Source organism: Aotus nancymaae, unplaced genomic scaffold (assembly GCF_030222135.1).
Source record: "Aotus nancymaae isolate 86718 unplaced genomic scaffold, 86718_ANA_hifiasm-v0.15.2.pri h1tg000029l, whole genome shotgun sequence".
Taxonomy (NCBI): Eukaryota; Metazoa; Chordata; class Mammalia; order Primates; family Aotidae; genus Aotus; species Aotus nancymaae.
In genome coordinates this window covers 11,142,698-11,165,813 of record NW_026988442.1, presented here as the reverse complement: position 1 = coordinate 11,165,813, position 23,116 = coordinate 11,142,698, and the positions used below count along the sequence as shown (strand labels likewise).

Sequence of the window (23,116 nt, the reverse complement as noted above, 5' to 3'; positions counted from 1 at the left end):
GTAAAAATACAAAAATTAGCTGGGCGTGGTGGTGGGTGCCTGTAATCCCAGCTACTCGGGAGGCTGAGGCAGGAGAATTGCTTGAACCTGGGGCACGGAGGTTGCAGGGAACTGAGATTTTACCACTACACTCCAGCTACCATGCCCAGTTAGTTTTTCGTATTTTTAGTAGAGACCGAGTTTCTTTTCTCCATGTTGGCCAGACTGGTCTCAAACTCTCAACCTCACATGATCTGCCTGCCTCGGCCTCCCAAAGTGTTGGGATAACAGGGGTGAGCCACTGTGCCCGGCCATCTTTTCTTTGCTTCATTTTTGAGATGGAGTCTCATTCTGTCACCCAGGGTGGAGTGCAGTGGCATGATCTCAGCTCCCTGCAACCTCTGCTTCCCAGGTTCAAGTGCCTACCCTGCTTCAGCCTCCTGAATAGCTGGGATTCCAGGTGCCTGGCCCCATGCCCAGCTAATTTTTATATTTTTTAGTAGAGACAGGGTTTTACCATGTTGGTCAGGATGGTCTTGAACTCCTGACCTCAAGTGACCCACCCCCTTGGCCTCCCAAAGTGCTGGGATTACAGGTGTAAGCCACTGTGCCCAGCCCAATCTTAAGACATTGGCTGAAAATTCTGGGACACAGCCAGTCCCTCTCCAGCAGGACATGTACAAGGACTTGGACAACCTGGGAGATGCTGGCATATTGGGGCCACAAGCAGTGCTGACCTTAAGAAAAGGGCAACACCTTGGAAAACAAAGTAGATAAATAGAAACCAAGTCCTTGGTGCCATCACGTGATTTCTGGATAAAGCCCTCAGCTAAGCTATTTACTTACCTGAGCCCTTCATTGTTTAGGATGATTCGAGTTGGTGGTTTTGTTACCTGTAACCAAAAGTCTCCTAACTCAAAGTGGATCTGTGAGTGACCAGAGTCTCTTGGGAGTTACAGCAAGCTAGGTCCCCAGAGAAGCCACCTCTGAGATGGGAGTGTAGGGTATAGAGCGTTTATTAATGAATGCTCTTGAAATCGACAACTGAGGAAGATAGAGGTGTGCAGGACTGGGCACAGGGAGAAGTCCAGCTGCAATGCAGGCCCAAGGATAGTGGCAGCCGAGCCTACAGGAAGTTCTGGAGCCAGAATAGCCCTTCTGAGTTGTTCCAAGCACTGAGGCCCAGCAAGTTCCCAGGCGTATTAAACTCAAGAAGTCTGTCAGCCCTGACAATGCCCTCAACATGTCTGGGCACAGACTGGAGAGAAGCTGGGCTCCCACTGCCCCAGAAGGGAGTGGCCCAGAGCCACAGAGCCACGGAGACTCGGGCAGGGGTTGCTCTAGCACTTCTTCTGGAGAACTTTCGAGCCCCAGATACAGTGAACACAGTTGTCTGCCCCTTATCTTAAGACAAAGTCTGTTCCCACCACACCTTCTGAAAGGCCTAGCTGGGGACTCTGAGATACTCACAAAAAAGCAAATGCAAATCCAGCTTTATCGGTAAAAAGGAATAGCAGATTTAATTGGAAATTCCCAACTGGTCCAGCAGCACCAACCAGAAGGAAGGGAAGAAGAGAGGAAAAAACTATAGGAAGGAAAGAAAGAAGGGAGAGAGGGAGAGGAGGAGGGAATGAGGAAGGAAGGAAAGGAAGGAGGGAGGGAGGGAGGGAGGGAGGGACTGTAGATCAGGGTCTGAATGGAGACCTGGTTCTGTAAGTAAATGATCCAAGGCACCAGGTGCTGGGAAGAGAGCAGGAGGGGAGGGGAGGGGATGCCCATGGCACTGCCATCTAGAAGGGTAGTGTCTCTTCTGCAGGAATGTTGAGGATGACGTCCATGTCTGGGGTGCACCTGATGGGAGGAAGCACAGAGGGGCATGAGAGGCCAGCAGGGGTGTCAGAGCCGGGGGTATGGAAACACCCACTCAGGGAAGTCCTGCTCTTTAGAACTCTGGTACTTAGTTGGGTCAGGGGCAATCTCAAAATACAATCTGTATTTTTGGATTGCCCCACTCAAAGCCCAACTGTGCATACACAAGCATGCACACAGACACATCAAAAATGGAAAAGAAATTAGTTTGGCAGGATGAATGTTCCCCTGACAAGTCTGAGGTCAAGAGGGAGCAGGAACTCAGCTCTGAAATGCTGAGGCCCCTCAAGACGATCACTGTCTTTGGAGTGAGGACGGCTGGTTTGGTAACTTGATGCTGTGTCACCTTGAACAAGCTATTTCTACTCTCCCAGCCTCACTCCTTCAGTGGGCACTTAAGTGAAAAGCACTCCTTAAGTGCCAGACCCCAGGTAAGCCTCAGTTTCTTTATCTGTCAAATGGGTTTAATATTCTAACCTCAGTCATTGGTGGGAAGATTCAATGAGACCATGCTAGCATGTAGTAAGTGCTCAGTAAATGACAGGCATTATTATTTCCATGAAACTAGCAAAAGAGATGGATTCCCCAGCACAAACATTGAATTTGCTGAAGGATTATATTCTCTTTTCACTCTCTTCCAAGGAGACCATCCTTTCTCATGGTTTCAATAATCTACTGATACACATGAAGTATTTAGGCATGAAATGTCAGGATACTTGCAATTTATAATACTATTGGCCAAAAAAATAAAAAATAAATGAACATGAAACCAATATGGAAAAAAAACAATTTCTAAATATAGATGGGCAAATAGCTATTCACTATACCATTCTACTTTTCTTTATATTTGAAATTTTTCATAATAATAGTTAAAAAAATTCATCCCTATGCTGGCAACATCCAAATTTCTACTTCCAGCCAGTATCTGTCCTCTGAGGCCTACACTCACCTTGTCAACTGCCCACCCAATGACTCCACCTTAGTACCTCACATAAACCAAACCTACTGCCCAAATCAACTGAATTTTTTTTTGAGACATGATCTCACTCTGTCACCCAGGCTGGAATGCAGTGATAAGATCACAGCTCAATACTTCTGGGATTTTATGTTCTTTTTTTTTTTTTTTTTTTGACAAATAGTATTGTAAATTGCAAGTATCCTGACACAGGCATGTGCCACCACACCTGGCTAATTTTTTAATTTTTTGTAGAAATGGAGGTCTCACTATGTTGTCCCTCTAGTCTCAAACTCTCAAACCCAATCAATCCTTCCTCCTCAGCCTCCTAAAGCACTAGGATTACAGGTGTGAGCCACCATGCCTGCCTCCAAGTGAACTTTTGGCTATGCCTACATACACGTCCTTCACCCCATCCCAGCCTTCCCAATCTCTGCATTTGGCACCACCACCACCCCTCTGCAAAAGTCAGGAACCCAGCTGTTATTCTTGACCCCTCCCTTTCCTGTACTTTCCAAGTCGTACAAGTCCTTCTTAGCTTCCTAAATATTTCTCTAACCCATCTACTTTTCCCATCTCTTATGCCACATACTTGGCCAGGCCACTCCCCACGTTCCCCTGGACAACTGCCCTCATACCCACTGGACTTCCAGCTGCCACTCAGACTCCTCGCCAATCTCATGCCCATGCTCTTTTCTTTTAGAAAGAGTCTTGCTCTATTAGGCAGGCTGGAGTGCAGTGGCACGATCTTGGCTCACTGCAACCTCTGCCTCTTTGGCTCAAACAATCCTCCTGCCTCAGCCTTCCAAGTAGCTGGGACTAAAGGCAGACGCCAACATGCCTGGCTAATTTTTGTATTTTTTGTAGAGATGCGGTTTCACCATGTTGCCCAAGCTGGTTTCGAACTCCTGGGCTCAAGCATTCCTCCTGCCTTGGGACCCCAAAATGCTGGGATTACAGGCATGAGCCACCACACCCAGCCCACCATGCTCTTTTCAAACTGACTTTTCTTGAATACAAATCTGATCATGTCACCATGTGGCTTAAGATCCTTTGCTTCTGGGATCAGGCAGAAAATCCTGGCCTATAGGGCACTGCACGGAGTTCCCTAGGAACTGATTTGCCCTGCTCCCTGCCTGCCACTCTCCCTATCACTCCGCATTCCAACCACACTGGCCTCACTCAGCTCCATGTCAATTAGAAATGCAGAATCGGGGCCGAGCACAGTGGCTTACAGTTGTTATCCCAGCACTTTGAGAGGCTGAAGTTGGAGAATCATCTGGGGTCAGGAGTTCAAGACCAGCCTGATCAACATGGAAAAACCTCGTCTCTACTAAAAATACAGTATAAGCCAAGCGTGGTAGCGCATGCCTGTAATCCCATGACTCAGGAGGCTGAGGCAGGAGAATCACTTGAACCTGGGAGGTGGAGATTTTGGTGAGCCGAGATTGCGCCATTGCACTCCAGCCTGGGCAACAAGAGCGAAACTCCGTGTCAAAAAAAGAAAGAAAGATATGCAGAATCACACTGGGCATGGTAGCTCACACCTGCAATCCCAGCATTTTGGGAGGCTGAGGCAGGTGGCTCACTTGAGGTCAGGAGTTCAAGACCAGCCTGGCCAACTTGACAAAACCCTGTCTTTACTAAAAATATGAAAATTAGCCAGGTGTGGTGGCATGCACCTGTAGTCCCAGCTACTCGGAAGGCTGAGACAGGAGAATCACTTCAACCCAGGAGGCAGAGGTTGCAGAGAGCTGAGATGGTGCCACTGCACTCCAGCCTGGGTGACAGAGCAAGACTCTGTCTCAACAACAACAATAAAAATGCAGAATCATGAGCCCCACTCAGACCTATGACTTGGAATCTGCTTTTTAACGAGATCTCCCTGTGTTTCCTAGGCATGTTCCAGTTGGAGAGGCTCTGCTGAACAGCGTGCCATTTCCACTTTTTAGGAGGGCAAAACTGCTTCCTTGCTCCTGGTGTTCCCTTCTACGTGGAAAGGCATCCATGAGAGTATTGCTTCTGGCCTCTCTCTGCCCCTTTATATTCTGCTCTTGGAAAGGGGGTATGACCACTGGAATGTGAGTGTGAGGAGAGGAAGGGGACGTAAGGAGCACAGTCCCTTCCTCTCTTAGCAACAAGCAACCCGAAAGGACTCTGCTTTTCTCTGCCCCAAGGCCTGGCTCCACACGAGTCCAGTTCCACCACAATTGGGTGGCTCAATCTGCCTAATTCTGGGTTCACTATTCAGAGGCCAACATGCCTAGAAATATAAGCCACAGTCCGTAAGATTAGCTTTACCAGAATAAAGGTGATAACCCCGCCCACATGCGCCTTACCCCTTTCAGTCTCATTCACTGTGTTCAGAGCTCAGGTAAAGACAACAGGTGACTAATTATTACATCCCACAGAGACCCTCGCACACCCCCTAGAACTGCTCTTCCTTCAGCTCCCCCATCAGTCCCCTCCACCTAGTGAATTTCTATGCATCCTTCAGGGCTCAGTTCAAATGTCACATCCTCAAGAAAACCTTCCTTGACTGCCCAGCCTCGCTGTCCTAAGAGTCACTTTCGCAGTGGCATGCATTCTACTCAGTAGCTCCAGGCTCCGCTGCAACACCACATTTATTTGTGGTCCGTTATCAACTCACGTCCAGTTCCCTCTTTGGTTCCATGAGGGCAGGGTAAGAACTGTTTTCTTCACATGGTGCCTGGCATTCGGAGGCACTTCATAAATCCGATAGTATTTTGCTGTTGTTGTTGCTGTTTGTTTTCGTATTTGTTTGAGACAGAGTCTTGCTCTGTCACCAGACTGGAGTGCAATGGCGCGATCTCAGCTCACTGCAACCTCCGCCTCCCGGGTTCAAGCAATTCTCCTGCCTCAGCCTCCCAAGTAGCTGGGACTACAGGCATGTGCCACCACGCCCGGCTAAGTTTTTGTATTTTAGTAGAGATGGGGTTTCACCATATTGGCCGGGATGGTCTCAATCGCCTGACCTCATGATCTGCCCTCCTCGGCCTCCCAAAGTTCTGGAATTACAGGTGTGAGCCACCGTGCCCAGCTGTTGTTGTTTTTATAAACAGAAGAAAAAGAAGAGACAGCTATAGGACAGGAGAGGAGAAGGAAGGAAAAGGATGGGAGGGAGAGACAGACAGAGATGAAGATGAAAAATTAAAGAATTCGCAAATGCTAGGCTCTGCTATGCATGGTCCTGTGGTGTCATCATAGAGAGGAAAGCCTGGGTGACCCCAACACAACCGCAGAGGGCTTGCTCCAAGGGAGGGCAGGCAAAGAATTGGTTTGGGGAGGAAATCCTTCCCCTGGGGCCCAGAAACCTGCCAAGTGAAGAGGACATCCTTCTCTCCTTGTGGAGTGTCTTCTAGGCTATTCTTCCCTGAAGCCAACCACCCCACTCAACTCTGCCTTCCTCCAAATGGCAGAAGTGGAAGGCTGTACTCACTTGGCTGACACATGGAATCTGTGAACTGGAAGGGTCCTCAGGGATTACATAACCCAGCCTGCCGTGTACAGATGGGAATCAGAGGCCTCTGCAGAGATGGGAAAGGTCACATCTGCCCCTGGTCAGTGGCAGATCCAAGGTGGAAACCCAGGGTTTCCCATACAGGGTTCTGCCATCCACATCAGGCTGCCTTCCCCATACAGAGTTCTGCCATCCACATCAGGCTGCCTTCCCCATACAGGGTTCTGCCATCCACATCAGGCTGCCTTCCCTATACAGGGTTCTGCCATCCACATCAGGCTGCCTTCCCCATACAGGGTTCTGCCATCCACATTAGGCTGCCTTCCCCAAGAACAGAGAGCCTCTGTGAGCCCAGTGTGTGGCTGGTCTACGAGGCAGTGGCAAAACGATCACATACTTGGGTCTCCGAAGCAGAACATCCTCAAACACAACCTCTCGGGGTTCCTGGATCTGGGCCTGGAGCTCTTCCACCTCGGCCCTTAATACAGGCACAGTCTCCTCAAACTGGCCAATAAACTGAGAGGAAAGGCACAGCAGGGGAGAAGTGAGAAGCCAAATGGCCCCCAACCACAGAGAGAAAGGCCAAAATGAACAAGGAGCAAAGCTATCTGGGGAATGGTATGGGCTCTGTCACTGGATTTGCTGGACTCCAGAGAGGGGACCTCCCATGCAGGGTGAGGCTGACTCTCAAGTTAGTGACACTATTCAGCGGTGCTGCAACAGGTGAGGGTCACGGAGAATGGAGACAGGTTACAAAGTGGTTAGGGAGCGCTCCATCATGGGAATCAGTGGGGCTGGCAGAGATGGTGAAGGGCGTGCACATTAAAAACTGATGAGGGGGCAAGATAATGAAAATTAATTCAAGAAGGCAGTGATGGGCCGAGGCGGGTGGATCACGAGGTCGAGAGATCGAGACCAACCCGGTCAACATGGTGAAACCCCGTCTCTACTAAAAATACAAAAAATTAGCTGGGCATGGTGGCGCGTGCCTGTAATCCCAGCTACTCGGGAGGCTGAGGCAGGAGAATTGCCTGAACCCAGGAGGCGGAGGTTGCGGTAAGCCGAGATCGCGCCATTGCACTCCAGCCTGGGTAACAAAAGCGAAACTTCGTCTCAAAAAAAAAAAAGAAGGCAGTGATGGTGAAGTTCATTAACACTGATAACGGGTGCTGGGCAAGGACAAGAATCAAGGGGTAAAGATGCATGGTGGTTAATAGCTGAATGCATGATGCTTGATGACGGTGCAAATGGATTGGAGCCAGCGATGCTGGCTAATGAGGCAAGGCCGAGGTCAGTGCCAATCCCCTTCCTAGATGAATGACAAGTGACAGTTATGGCACTGGCAAGGAGACAGGCCCACACCGGAGTTAGAGACCTCCTAAGCACCAGATCAGGAGAGGCCTGGCTCACACCCACAGGCCGTGGGGACCGCCCACCCACTGCTCCCCTACAGGGACCACCACCTTCCTTGCCCACGCACTTTTCTGAACCTGCGAATGCATTTCAGCCTGGCTTTCCCAAACCATCTGTAGAAGAGCCTTCTCATGGGGATGCTGGGTTTTCTGTGAAGGAAGAAGAGGTCTGGCCCCCAGGTGCCTCTTCCTGGGCAGCAGAACATGGTAGAGACCGATGGGGCTCCAGTGGGCCTGGAGGCAGAGGATGGGGAAGAGGGCGGGGCGGGGGTGGGGCCTGGAGGCAGAGGATGGAGAAGAGGGCGGGGCGGGGGTGGGGCCTGGAGGCAGAGGATGGGGAAGAGGGCGGGGCGGGGGTGGGGCCTGTATCCCCCATCCCCCACAGCAACTGGCTACTCACTGCCACCAGAGAACTCAGAACTTTTTTCTCCTCCTTCTGAATCTTGTCGGACAAGGACTTCAGGACCTTTCTGCGCATCTCACTGAGGTCATCCAGCTCATCCTGGGAGCCAGCAGAAGGGTGTTGGCCACCAGCCCTGCCACCCACATGGTCCAGTGAGGCAGGGGCAGGGGCTCCCCTACCTGCTGGCTGTCCTTAACCTCTTGCAGCTGGCGCACGAGGGTGGCGATCTGGACAGACTTGATGGAATACTCATGGTCCATGTAAGTGCTCAGGAATTTCACGTCTTCCTGGGTCTTCTCAATCTTGGCATTCAGCTGCTCCACCTGCTGCTCCAGATCTGGGGAGGGGTTAGGGAGGTCAGCAGGGACAGGAGGCAAGACCTTCCCTCAAGGACCCTTCCCAGGAGGCAAGGTCTCCTTGCCAATAAATTGGAGTCTGGGCTGAGGCTCACACAGGGCTGGGAGGTGGTTAAATATTAAGGCTCTAGAGCATTTTGCACCCCTGCAGGAGAAGAGATAATGCTGGGTAGGAAAAAGAAAGGAAACTGGTACAAGATCTCTAGACTAGTCCCCACTCTGCTACTGACTTGCTGTGTGGCCCTCACCAAGACTGTCCCTCTCTGGACTTCAGTCTCCCCAGAGATACACTCAAGGAACTGAGACCAGGGAGATGGGGTGACAGGGGTTCCCAAGACACAACCCACAACAGGATTAAGACAAAGTCTATCCTTTCTTCCTCCAGAGAGAGATCCCCAGTGTCTGGGGTTGCCTAATCCACTGCCCCTCCGCTCAGCAGGTGTGTAGTCTGCTCAGGGAAAAGGAACCACAGGCCAGACAGGATGGAAGCCAGGAGTCCTGGATTCTAGCCCAGCCATTGACTCCCAGAAGAACCTTGGCAGGAAACGGAGACAAGCTAGGATTGGATTATGGCTCCTAGCTATATGACCTTCCACAAGCTATTTCACCTCTCTTAGCCTCGGTTTCCTCACCTGTAGAATGGGAGGACAGTTTCCCTGCTTCCACGTAGCTATGACTGTGTGCCTGTAACAGTGCAGACACATGGGGCCTGGAAACAGCTAAGTGCTGAGTAAGCAGGCTATTCGCTCTGTATCTTAGCCTTCTCGTCTGCCTAGAAGGGAGACGACGGGCCTGAGGGTTTCTGAATGGCAAGTACAAGGTGAATGCCCTGCTGCTGACCTCCCCAAGGAGCGGGGGGGAGGGTCGAGGAGTTCACCCAGGGATTCTTTCTTTCTTTCTTTTTGAGACGGAGTTTTGCTCTTGTTGCCCAGACTGGAGTGCAATGGCGAGATCTTGGCTCACCGCAACCTCCACCTCCAGGGTTCAAGCAATTGTCCTGGCTCAGTCTCCTGAGTAGCTGGGATTAGAGGTGTGCACCACTATGCCTGGCTAATTTTGTATTTTTAGTAGAGACGAGGTTTATCCCTGTTGGTCAGGCTGATCTCAAACTCCTGACCCTAGGTGATCCACCCGCCTCAGCCTCCCAAAATGCTGGAATTACAGGCATGAGCCGCCACACTCCACCGACTAGGGATTCTTACAGCTCGTCTTGCATTTCTTCTTTTCTTCCCACTCCTGGAGCTCAGACTTCAATTGCTGCAGCCTCTTCTTGTTTAAGTACTCCAAGCTGTCGATGACGGTCTGTGGGAGGAGTGGGGTCAACTCACCCACAGGCTCTGCTGGCTCTCAGAGGCAGCTACCCTGCACTTCCTCAGAGGAGTCCCCAATCCCAACCCCACTCCCAGAATCCTGACCAGAGGCTACTGGGGATAATAACAGTGCCCACCCATGGGGTTGTTGTAAGGACTATATAAATACATACAGATCGCCTGCTATTACACGTATAGGTGTTTGCAAACGCTGGTGGTGGTAGCAGCTACCTCTGGTGCACGAGTACAATATGTGCCAGGTAAACTCCCTCTGGGACGGGTGCTACATTTCACAGAGCTCAGGGAGGCAAAGTTAACTCAGAGTCTCCTGGCCAGTGAGTGCTGGCGCGTTGGGACAAAACCCCCACCTCCGTCTGCTTGCAAAGCCCAGGGGAGGGGAGTGAAGAGTGAAGAGATGCGTCTTCCAGTTGCTGGAAGCAGCATGTGCAATCGGCGGGGAAAGGCAGGAGAGGGCGCCCGAGTGAGCAGAGGTAGGGAAGGAGGGCGGGCACGGCCAGCGCAGAGGGCAGACGCGCGGGTCTCACCGTCAGGATGTCCTGCTGCTGCAGCATGGCCCGCACGTTCAGGGTCGTGCTGTTCTCCATGTCCTGGATGCTCTCGATCATCTCCTCGTTGAACTTGGCGAGGAAGTTCTCATGGCTTTGGAGCTCTCGCAGAGAGGTCTGCCGGTTCCTGAGCATCGTCTGCGGGAGAAGGAAAGAGGAAAGAGGCGGCGCTGCGCCCTGCTAGGCCGGAGCCCGCGAGAGCCCGTAGACCCCCGCCCCAACCCTGCCAGACTCCCGCCCCCTTGCGGCCTCCGCTGGTAAACGCGGCCCGAGCTGGGCGGCGGTTTCCCATTGTCTGCGCTGCCGAGGAGCTCCGGGACTCTGGTCCGTTCTGAAACGCACGTGTACCCATCATTTCACATCCCTGAGATGCAGGTGCATCTTATAATTCGTGGCGTGTAATCATCTAATCAACAAATATATTTTTAGTGGGTAAATAAAATAAAGATGTGTCTTAATATCAATGGCTTCTCAGAATCAATGAAATATAGAAATAGTAAGGGCAAGGCACGGTGGCTCAAGCATGTAATCCCAGCATTTTGAGAGGCCTAGGTGGGTGGATCACGAGGTCAGGAGTTCGAGACCAGCCTGGCCAACATGGCGAAAGCCCGTCTGTACTAAAAATACAAAAAATAGCCGGGCATAGTGGCGCATCCTTGTAATCCCAGCTACTGGGGAGGCTGAGGCAGGAGACTCACTTGAACCCGGGAGGCGGAGGTTGCAGTGAGCTGCGATCACACCACTACACTCCAGCCTAGGTGACAGAGCAAGATTCTGTCCCAATAATAATAATAATAATTAATAATAATAATAATAATAATAAATGCCCCAGGAAGGTAAGAAGGTAGCAGAGCTACCACCATGTCTGGAAGAGAAGCAGGGGAGGCAAAGTGGATGGTAAGCGTCAGCATTTCCTGGCAGGCCGTGGAGCTGAGTACTCTCATTTCATACAACAGCCCCAGTAGAACAAGGAGGGTCTAAGGGTTAAGTGACTCCCCTAAGGTTACACCCAGCAGGTGCATAAAACCTACAGTAATAATAACAATAACAATAACAATTGTTGAGGGCCCTCTACATGCCAGGCCAGGTGCCGTGCCTTGCTCTGCAGGTGGCACATGTTATCGGTTCACCCTCCAGCAGCCCTAGGTTTACTAACTTTATTTTGCTGATAAGTGGAGTTTCAGAGTGTTTAATGACTTGCCCAGTGTCACACAGTCAAGAAGTGGCAGGGCTGGAACTGGAAAGCCAGACTTCTGAGTCCCAATGCCTTTCCACTATACTAAAACAAGAACTGAGTAGGCTTAAAACTGCAAGGCATGGCTGAACCACATAGTGACTAAGAGCTGGATGTTGAGCCTAGAAGCACCTTGGTTCAAATCCCAGCTCAGCCACTTACCATCTAAGAGAGTCTAAGAGAACCGGGGCAAGTTAGTTAACATCTCAGAGCCTCCTTGTACTCATTCTAAAGGTGAGGGAACTAATACCTGTTTTACAGAGCTGCCATAAAATATAAATGAGATTGGACAGGTGTGGTGGCTCATGCCCATAATCCCAATGCTTTAGGAGGCCCAGGTGGAAGGATAACTCAAGGTCAAGAGTTGAAGACCAGCCTAGGCAACATAGTGATACCTCATCTCTGCAAAAAGTGGACAAAATTACCTGGGCATGCTGGTGTATGCCTACAGTCCTAGCTACTCAGGAGGCTGAGGTAGGAGGATTGCTTGAGCCCAGAAGATCAAGGCTGCAGTGAGTCGAGATTGTGCCACCACACTCCAGCCCAGGTAACAGAGCAAGACCTTGCCTCAAAAAGTAAGTCAGTAAATAAATGAAATTTTTAAAAATTAACAGGTTAGCTGGGCATGGTGATGTGCACCTACAGTCCCAGCTACTTGGGAGGCTGAGGCAGGAGGATCTCTTGAGCCAGGAGTTTATGGCTGCAGTGAGCTCTGATTGTGCCATTACACTTCAGCCTGGGTGACAGAGCAAGACCCTGTCTCTGAAAAACAAAGACTAAATAAATAAATAAATGGGACAAAATTCACAAGCCTCTCAGTGAGAGTGCACTCATGTGTACTTGGTGAGCAATAGCTGATACTACTGTTTCTGGCTCTAACCCTCTAACCCTGCCATAAATATTTGCTCTTTTATTTGTTCCTGTTCTTCCTCATTTCTCCGTCCTTTACTAAAACTACCCCTTCCTAGCCCTCAGGTCCTTGATTTATCATATAACAGTAACCACGCTGATGTATTGAGTGCTTCCTATGTGGCTTATACTGTGCTAAGCCCTTTACACGCACTGCAGCACATCAGCACATCACCCTCACAGCAACCCAAAGAGACGGGCACTATTATTAGGCCAACTTTATAAAACGGGACACCAGTCAGCCATGGTGGTTCTCACCTGTAATCCCAGCACTTTGGAAGGGCAAGGTGGAAGGACTGCTTGAGCCCAGGAGTTTGAGACCAGCCTGGGCAACATAAGGAGATCCCATCTCTACAAAAATTAGCTGGGCATGGTAGTGCATGCTTATAGTCCCAGCTACTCAGAGAGGCTGAGGTGGAAGGATCACTTGGGCTCGGGAGGTCCAGGCTCCAGTGAGCCATGATCATGCCACTGCCCTCCAGCCTGGATGAAACAGTGAGACCCTATCTCAATCAATCAATGTGTACACCAAGGATTAAATTCAGTAACTTATCCAAGGTCACACATAGCAGAGCTGTCATCCTTAAAGTCGGGGCTCCAAGCCACTCTACTATCTTGTCTCCACATCTCCAGAAGAGATACCCAGAATTATCTTGTGAAATATGCTATTCTCCAAGTCATGGGACCACTCAACCAGCACCACCTGGGTTTCAGCTCAAATGTCACCCACTTTAGCAGTCTTTCCTTAGCACCCTAACTAAAACAATTACTGCCACACTCCCTCCTCCATGCCTCTAGCTCCCTAATCTTATTCTTAGGCTTTTTTTTTTTTTTTTTAAAGACAGAGTTTTGATCTTGTTGCCTAGGTTGGAGTACAATGGCGCAATCTCGGCTCACCGCAACCTCTTCCTCCTGGGTTCAAGCGATTCTCCTGTCTCAGCCTCCCGAGTAGCTGGGATTACAGGTGCGTGCCGCCAGGTCCACCTAATTTTGCATTTTTAGTAGAGATGAGGTTTCTCCATGTTGATCACGCTGGTCTTAAACTCCTGACCTCAGGTGATCCACACGCCTCAGCTTCCCAAAGTGCTGGGATTACAGGCATGAGCCACCGTGCCCAGCCCATCATTTTAAAACTCTTTCTCTTATGGATTGTCAGTCTCCCCCATCCAACAGAATGTGAGTTCCCTAAGGTCAGAGGCCACATCACCGGTGAAGCCTCACACTCGGAACAGAACCTGGCACATGGTAGGTGCTCCATCAATATTTGTTGACTCACTAAATGAATGAAAGATTGTAAGAGACAGTATTAAGAACTGGACTGGTTAGGAGCACACATTTTAGAGCCACATTGTTCAGGTTCAGCTTCTATATCAATCAAAAACACATAAGCCCCTCTAAAGTTAGGATAAAAATAACAGAAATACAAGTTCCTCCTTTAAGAATACTGGGCCACCTCTAAACCATTTCGCAGGAGAGAAGGTTAAATGGGGAAAAAAGGTTTCAAAGAAAATTCTATTTTCCCTTGTTCTTTATATAGTAGTCATTGTTCATTGAGCTATTAAAAACTTTGTTGAAGAATTATTCTATAGTATTTTGTAGTCTTTATAATACTTAGTATTTTACTTTCTGCTATGTATGCTAAAGACTCGTCTTCCTTTAGGCATTTCAAATACTTTGAAACATTGTTCAGATAATTACAGAAGCCACAAAACAACGTATGGTGAGGAAATTAATTACCTATAATTGTTATCAATTGATGTGAAAATTTTAATTGTCAGTTTCTAAGCCTTGCTTCAAAGTGCACTGTATTAAAGTTTAATTTACTGGAAAATTTTTTTTAGATGGAGTCTCAGTCTGTCCCCTAGGCTGGAGTGCAGTGGCACCATCTCAGCTCACTGTAACCTCTGCCTCCCAGGTTCAAGCGAGTCTCCTGCCTCACCCTCCCAAGTAGCTGGGACTACAGGTGTGCGCCACCACACACAGCTGATTTTTGTATTTTGAGTAGAAACGAGGTTTCACCATGTTGGCCAGGCTAGTCTTGAACTCCTGACCTAAAGTGATCCACCCACCTCAGCTACCCAAAGTGCTGGGATTACAGGTGTGAGCCACCACACCCGGCCAAGTTATTGGAAATTTTAAGATAAATAAGATTGTGTTCCTAATGCAATGAAATAAGCAATTCTGATTATTTCTTGAGTCTTAAACAGAACAGCAAGTGCTTTATTTAACTGGCTTTGACCCTTGATCCTGCCATTTCCTGGCTGTGTGACCTGGTGCATGTCATTTATCTCCCTGCACCTCAGTTTCCTGGTTTCTAAAATAGTAAAGAAGATAAGCATGCTCACAGGATTCCTGGGAGGAAGGAATGAATCAAGTCTGGCACCCAGGAAGTGCTCAGCAGATGTTTGCTAGAACCATCATCCCCATCCCCCGACCCTGGGCCCAATGTCCAGGGAAGATGCATCTCATACCTTCATTAACTGGATTCTGGCCTGCATCTTCCCAGGGTCCGACTTCTGGCTTCTATGCAGTTCTCGTGGATTCTTTGGCTGGTGGCTTGTCACCACCATAGTGGGCATGGAGTGCAACACTAGGGGTAGACAGAAGGACGGGGAGAGAGTGAGGGTCCCGGCAGGCCTAAGGCCAGGTTCCTGGAGTACACCAGTAATGAGAGGGGGCCCAGGCCCCGGCCCCACCTCTGGCTGCCTTATAATGTGACACTAGACTGAAGGTGAAACTCACACCCTTCACTAAGCTCTGAGGACCTATTCTGGGCCTCGATATAAGGGAGGGACAGGCCCAGGTAAAAGCAGTGACTACGGGCATGGACAGAGGGGAGGTGGGGCAGCCAGGAACCCCGCTCTCAACTGTCCAGCCAGAAAGAGAGGCAGGAACTCCCACTCCGTGTGTCTTTTCAGTAGCTGCTGCAGCACAGGACAGCAGGAGGACCAGAGTCTGGCAGGCCTGAGCCCAAATCCCTGCTCTGCCACCAACCTGATTGACAGAAGGCCAGATGGGTAGGGGTTAGGAACAAGAACTAATAACCCAGACTGTCCAGGTTTAAATCCAGGCTCTTGGCCAAGCGCAGTGGCTCACAGCTGTAATCCCAGCACTTTGGGAGGCAGAGAAGGACGGATCACCTGCAGTCAGGAGTTCAAGACCAGCCTGGCCAACATGGTGAAACCCCGTCTCTACTAAAAATACAAAAATTAGCCAGGCATGGTGGTGGGTGCCTGTAATCCCAGCTACTTGGGAGGCTGAGGCAGGGAGAATCACTTGAACCCAGGAGGCGGAGGTTGCAGTGAGCTGAGATCACACCACTGCACTCCAACCTGGGCAACAGAGCGAGACCAGAAAAAAAAAAAAAAAAAAAAAAAAAAAAAATATATATATATATATATATATATACACATATATATAATGAATTTAAAAATTGAAAAAAGTAAATCCAGGCTCTGCCTTCTGTTAGCTGTATGACCTCAAGCAGGTCAAATGACCTCTGTGTCCCTCCATTTGTCCACCTATAAAATAGGAATAATCATCATGTCTACCTCATAGGGTCTTCGTGAAGATGAAGTAAGAAGTTACTAGACCTTAAAGGTGTTTGGGATCGTGCCTGATGCATATTCAGAGCTGAATACACATTACCAGTTGTTACTCTTACTTCTAGTGACCTGAGAATTGGGAGCACAACACGGGACGAAGGCACAGCAACTAGGCAACACTCCAACTGGCCGTCTCTGAACACTCTCAGAGCTGTGGTTCTGCCAGATAGGGCGTATAGGCATTTGGGAGACATATTCTTAGAATCCCTGTTTCCTCTCCGCCTGTCCTGCAATGACATGAGACTAATCACCCTGGTGGGTCCAGCTCTACTCAGTCCCCACCAAAATCCCTGCTTCAGGTACAACCCAATTTATCTAGGAAATATATTAATCTCTTTAATAGATCAATGTCCTTCATCCTGAGAAATGCTGGCATTAACTATGGAGATGATGAAGTAAGTTAATTTTGTGTTTAATTTATAAATTACCTGTATATATCCGGTTTTTAATTATATTGTTTAAGAGATAGAATGATTAATAGGTTAATCTTGTGATTCTAATTTTAATGTGTAAGTGGGATTTTGATTTAGATTTAAGTTGAAAGGTTTAAGACACTCTTATTAAATACGTATAAATTAATTTTATTACTTAAGAGAACATAAGATTACCTATATTAATTTTTATTTTTTGAGACAGAGTCTTGCTCTGTCACCAGGCTGGAGTGCAGTGCCACGATCTCAGCTCACTGCAACCTACGTCTCCCGGGTTCAAGCGATTCTCCTGCCTCAGCCTCCACAGTAGCTGGGATTACAGGCATGCACCACCACACCCGGCTAATTTTTGTATTCTTAGTAGAGACAGGGCTTTAACATGTTGGCCAGGCTGGTCTCAAACTCGTTACCTCGTGATCCATCCACCTCAGCCTCCCAAAGTGCTAGATTACAGGCATGAGCCACTGCTCTCAGCAAGTTTTTTCTTTTTTGAGACAGAGTCTGGCTCTGTGGTCCAGGCTGAAGTTCAATAATGGAGAGATCTCGGCTCACTGCAACCTCCGCCACCCAGCTTAAAGTGATTCTCCTGCCTCAGCATCCCAAATAGCTGAGATAACAGGTGCCTGCCACCACACCAAGCTATTTTTTTATTATTATTATTTTTAGTAGAGACAAGGTTTTACCATGCTGGCCAGGTTGGTCTCCTGACCTCAGGTGATCCACCCGTCTTAGCCTCCCGAAGTGCTGGGATTACAGGCGTGAGCCACCACGCCCATATTTAGAATTTTATGTATTAGATATATAAGAATTATGTAAATATCCAATGGTTTTGTTAATCAGACAAGTGAACTATTTGAAAATGAAAATGGATAGGTTAAATTTCAAGATGTGGCTTAAAAGGTTTAGGAGAATTTAATTAACCAAGTTCCAAAACCCCCTTACAAGTGTTTATAGAAACTGAAAGATTCTTGAGTTGAATTTAAATGCTTAAGGAAGATTTGTAGTTTTAATAATTAAACGTTTTATTTCAAAATAGCTCAGATTCACAAGCAGTTTTAAGAAATGATACAGAGAAGCTGGCTGCAGTGGCTCATGTTTGTAATCCCAGAACTTTGGGAGGCCAAGGCAGGTGGATCATCTGAGGTTAGGAGTTCAAGACCAGCCTGGTCAACTTGGTGAAACCCCGTCTCTACTAAAAATACAACAATAAGCTAGGCATGGTGGCACATGTCTGTAATCCCAGCTATTTGTGAGGCTGAGGCAGGAACCCAGGAGTTGGAGGTTGCAGTGAGCCAAGATTACACCACTGCACTCCAGCCTGGGTGACAGAGAAAGACTCTGCCTCAAAAAACAACAAAGAAAGGAAAGGAAAGGAGGGAGGAAGGAGAAAAAAAGAAAAGAAAGGAAGAAAGAAAGAAAGAAAGAAAGAAGGAAAGAAATGAAGGAAGGAAGGAAAGAAAGAAGGGAGGGAGAAAGGGAGGAAGGGAGGAGAGAGAAAGAGAAAGAAAAAGAAAGAAAGGAAGGAAGGAAGGAAAGAAGGGAGGGAGAAAGGGAGGAAGGGAGGAGAGAGAGAGAAAGAAAAAGAAAGAAAGAAAAGAAAAAGAAAAAAGGAAAGAAGGAAGGAAGGAAAGAAAAAAAGAAGGGCCAGGCATGGTAGCTCACGCCTGTAATCTCAGCACTTTGGGAGGCCGAGGCAGATGGATCACAAGGTCAGGAGATTGAGACCAGCCTGGCCAACATGATGAAACACCATCTCTACTAAAAACACAAAAATTAGCCAGGCGTGGTGGTGGGTGCCTGTAATCCCAGCTACTTGGAAGGCTGAGGCAGAAGAATTGCTTGAACCCAGGAGGCAGAGGTTGCAATGAGTGGAGATCACACCACTGCACTCCAGCCTGGGTGACAGAGGGAAACTCTGTCTCAAAAAAAAAAAAAAGAAAAAGAAAGAAGAAAAGAAAGGAAGGAAGGGAGAGAGGGAGGGAGGAAAGAAAGAAAGAAAACAAAACAAAGGGAGTCTATGTACCCTTTACCCAGTTTCTCCCAATGGCAACATCCTGCAAAAGTACAGTACAATATCACAACAAGGATATTGACATTAAGATGGGCAAGATACAGAACTTTTCCATAACTGCAAGGATCCTGCCTGTTGCCTTTTACAACCACACCCACTTCCTTCCCCTTACCACCCTCCTCACAATCTGTCCCTAACCCCTGCAATCACTAATCTGTTCACCATTTCTGTAATTTTGTGATTCCCACAATGTTATATAAATGGAATCATGCAGTATGTAACTGTTGAGATTGGCTTTTCTTTTACTTGGCATAATTCTCTGGAGATTCATCCAAGTTGCTGAATATATCAACAGTTCTTTCCGGTTTATTGCTGCATAGTTTTCCATGGTATGGATGCAACATAGCTTGTTTAAACACTCACCCATGAGGGACTTAAGTTTGTTTCAAGTTTTGAGGTATTATGAACGAGGCTGCCATGAACATTCACACACTAGCTTTTGTGTAAATATAAGTTTTCATTTCTCTGGAATAAACGCCCAAGAGCAAAAATGCTGGGTCAGATTGCTAGGCGGTGCATGTTTAATGTCTTTAGAAACTGCCATCCTGGTTTCCAGAGTGGCTGTATCACTTCACCTTCGCACAAGCAATTGTGCACAATCTGATTTCTCCTCTTTGCTAGCATTTGGTGTTATCACTATTTTTTTTATTTTAGCCATTTCGATAGGTGTGCAGTGGCTTAATTTGCATTTCCTTAATGGCTAATGATGTTGAACATCTTTTTAATGTGCTTATTTGACATCTGTATATCTCCTTTGGTGAAATGTCTCTTCCTGTCTTTTTTCCATTGCCTAACTGAGTTGTCTGTTTCATTGTTGAGTTTTTAGAGTTCTTGATATATTCTACATAGTAGTCCTTTGTCAGACACATGGTTTGCAAATATTTTCTCCAAGTCTATAGCTTGTCTTTTCATCCTCTTAAAAAGGTCTTTTACAAGGCTGGGTGCAGTGGCTTACACCTATAGACTCAGCACTTTGGGAAGCTGAGGCGGGCGGATTACTTCAGGTCACAAGTTTGAGACCAGCCTGGCCAACATGGTGAAACCCTGTCTCTGTTAAAAATACAAAAATTGGCCCGGCGCAGTGGCTCACGCCTATAATCCCAGCACTTTGGGAGGCCGAGGCGGGTGGATCACGAGGTCAAGAGATCGAGACCATCATGGTCAACATGGTGAAACCCCCGTCTCTACTAAAAATACAAAAAAAAATTAGCTGGGCATGGTGGCGCGTGCCTGTAATCCCAGCTACTCAGGAGGCTGAAGCAGGAGAATTGCTTGAACCCAGGAGGCAGAGGTTGCGGTGAGCCGAGATCGCGCCATTGCACTCCAGCCTGGGTAACAAGAGCGAAACTCCGACTCAAAAAAAAAAAAAAAAAAAAAAAAAATACAAAAATTAGCCAAGTGTGGTGGCACACGCCTGTTGTCTCAGCTACTCAGGAGGCTGAGGCAGGAGAATCACTTGAACCCAGGAGGAAGAGTTTGCAGAAAACCGAGATCACGCCACTGCACTCCAGCCTGGGCAACAGAGCGAGACTCTGTCTCAAAAAAAGGAAGAAAGAAAAGAGAAAAGTCTTTCACAGAACAAAAGTTTTAATTTCGATGCAGTCCAGTTCATCCATTTTTCTTTTATGGGTCGTTTTTGGTGTGATACCTAAGAACTCTTCACTTGGCCCTATGCCCCAAAGATTTTTCTCTCCTGTTTTCTTCTAAAAGTTTTTCACATTTTACATTTAATTTCTATTTTATCTTTGAGATAATTTTTATATTTGCTGTTAAACTTGAATCAAATTTCGTTTTTATTTTTTGCCTATAGATGTCCAATCGCTCCAGCGCCACCCGTGGAAAAGGCTTTCTTCCTCCATTGAAATTTTTTTCCCCTTTCTGAAAAACCCATTGAGAATATTTGTGTGGATTTATTCCCTTTCCATCACTGGGAAGTGTTGGCAGTGTCCAGCAGGGAGCTGATCTTTCATTCCCTGCTTGGTGATGCTGATTCCCCAATTAGGATAGGTCTGGCAGGGATGAGTGGGGAGGTCGTCTTCTCCCCACCTGGCAGAAGAAGGCAGTGCTCTGACTCTCTCTCTAGGGTAGTGTCAACAGGGTCCAGCAGTGACAAGATTTCAGGAAGTGTCACAAGGTGGGACTCGTCACCTCTGGGCTTCACTGCTCCCCTCCCCCAGCCTACCTATGTCAGTAGAGCGTGGTGGGAACCTGAGCCTCTATCCCCACCCAGCATCAGTGAGGTAAAACAAGGTGGTGAGATGCAGGGCAACCTGGCAATTCTACTCTCCCATATCCTTTTTGGAGGTGAGTGTTGCCCACAGGGGAGCTGATCTAACATTACTGACTCGGAGGCAATGAGGTGGTGTGAGTGATTTTATACATAGGTATATACATAAGTATGCTATATTGTCCACGAAGTTCATTTCAGGATACCAAAGAAATATTAAATATTATTAATTCTCACAACAATTCTATGCGGTATTGGTGTCCCCATTTCACAAATGGGAAAACCAAGGCTTAGAGAGATGAATGATTTTTCCAAGTGAGTAAATGGCAGAGCCAAAATCTGACCCCATGTCTGCCTGAGCCTGACCCAAGGCCTCAGAACTCCCCTGGAAATCATGATAATGATGCGGCAGAGATTATTCTATGAGTTCACCAAACCCCGTTTTCTTTTTCTCCTGGAAACACAGATGCACTACATTTTCCACCTTCCCTTGTGGTTAACAGAGGTCATGTGGCTGAATTATGGCCCTTGAAACATGAGTAGGAGTAACATTTGCCACTTCAAATCTGGACCCTCCCCAAAAATGCCCACATAATTTTCCATGTTCTTGTTCTCTCTCTTCCCTCTCTGCCAGCTGGATGCAAAAGTATCCAGCAAGACCTTACAAAATATCAGAGCCACAAGGTCAAAGGAACCTGGATCCCTGAATGACCATATGAAACAGAATGTCACCTTCCTCAGATACACAAATGCACTGAGACATAAATGAGATATAAACTTCTATATTAACACTTGCAATTTGGGCATTGTTTATTACATCAGTTAGCCCACCCTAATATGGATGGTGTCCCCAAAAGCCAAGAGCAGCCACTCTATCCTGTCTCCAAGCCCCACACCAGCTCCCAAGTGCCTCTGCCCACCTGGTTGGACCCTAGTCAAAGTCTTCATTTTGCTTGTATTAAGGCTGTTGACTTGTCGGACCGGAGGCAGAGTAGATGGCTTGGTTTTCTGTTTGGACTGCTGCCATAGAACATAATCCTACAAAATATATAACCAGTGACATAGCACCATGAGTTCATATCCCAGCTCCACCCTTTTCAGATATCTGTGACCTCAAACGAGTGACTTTACCTCTCTGAGCCTCAATTTTCTCATCTGTAAAGTGGATATAATAATAAAACCTACATCTGTGGGTTGGAGCAAGAATTCTCATAGATGATATTTATGAAGCATGTGGTGAGTGCTCCATAAATGTTAGCTATCACTTTTTTTTTTATCAGCCAGCCAGAATTTACTAAGCACATCCAGGCTGTGAGGTGCTAAGAACTGTAAGAAACAGAAGGCATGGAAAAGACCCAACATCCACCCTCAGGAAACCAGAGTAGCAATCAGATGAATAAGAGAACAATGTAATATACCCTTACATTCTGATAAGACAGTGAGAGGAGAAAAATTAGGTTCTGAGGCGTGCTCTGGGTCCCACAGCAAAGTGTCACCCGGCTGGGAATGGAATTCAGGTCTCCAGCCTATATCCGCGGAGCAGTCACGACAGTGAGAGTGGAGGGCAAGTGGACTGCAGGGGCAGTGAGCCTCCCGCCCCAGCCCTAGACCCCCAAGACTCACCGTAACCTGGAACTCGTGGACTGTGGAGTAAGTCCCAGAGTGCTTGGGTCTGGAAAGAGTTGGAGAGGGTAAGAACTTCCATTATTCCCAGTTCAAAGGGCTGCAAGCAGCAAACTTGAAACAGGATTGGAGTCTCGAACCCGAAACTGCAGTTCACCGGGCACAATAACGCCCCGGGAGTGGGGCGGGGCCAAGGAAATAAGGGCGGGGAGAGGGCGGGGTCAGAAGACCTCATGGCTAGGGCGGGATCGGGTCGACCTCAAGGCTAGGGCGGGGCAGCGGCCGGGTGAGAAATACGCATGCGCACTCCGCCTCGCCGCCAATGCTCTTTTTTACCTACTTTTGTAAGACAAGCGCCATTGGGGAAAATGGAAAAGAAGTTGCGAGTCTGTGAGATCCCTGATCTTCTAGAATGCCTAGGCGGCTTTTCCGACTTCCTTGTCTCAGTGAAGATCGCGCGGTAACTCAGGCCACTCAAACTTCCCGAGACCCGATGCTTTCGCTAGTGTCTCGGTCTCCAAGGAAACGCGACGCCAGCTACAGAGCGCCTAGAGGGACTAACCTCTCAAGGCAAAATCTAGCTCGGGTCGCTTTTCAATTTGGTGTAGAATTCCCTTCAGTTTGTTCGGCCTATAATCCTAAAATATTATATTTCCCCATTCTCATCAAACCTCCATCACTTCCT

The 23,116-nt window shown here is 47.9% G+C and overlaps 1 protein-coding gene across 1 annotated transcript; it reads right to left on the bottom strand.

Annotated features, from left to right (window-relative positions):
* Positions 1-1,679: 1,679 nt before the first annotated feature.
* CUNH20orf96 (chromosome unknown C20orf96 homolog) lies at positions 1,680-22,905 on the bottom strand. The gene is given in 12 exon segments (XM_064382301.1): positions 1,680-1,830; positions 6,682-6,800; positions 7,765-7,792; positions 7,794-7,846; positions 8,097-8,198; positions 8,279-8,436; positions 9,658-9,757; positions 10,311-10,469; positions 14,946-15,064; positions 21,729-21,846; positions 22,432-22,480; positions 22,772-22,905. Coding segments are annotated over 12 exon segments (1,086 nt in total). The 5' UTR covers positions 22,792-22,905; the 3' UTR covers positions 1,680-1,769.
* Positions 22,906-23,116: the final 211 nt, after the last annotated feature.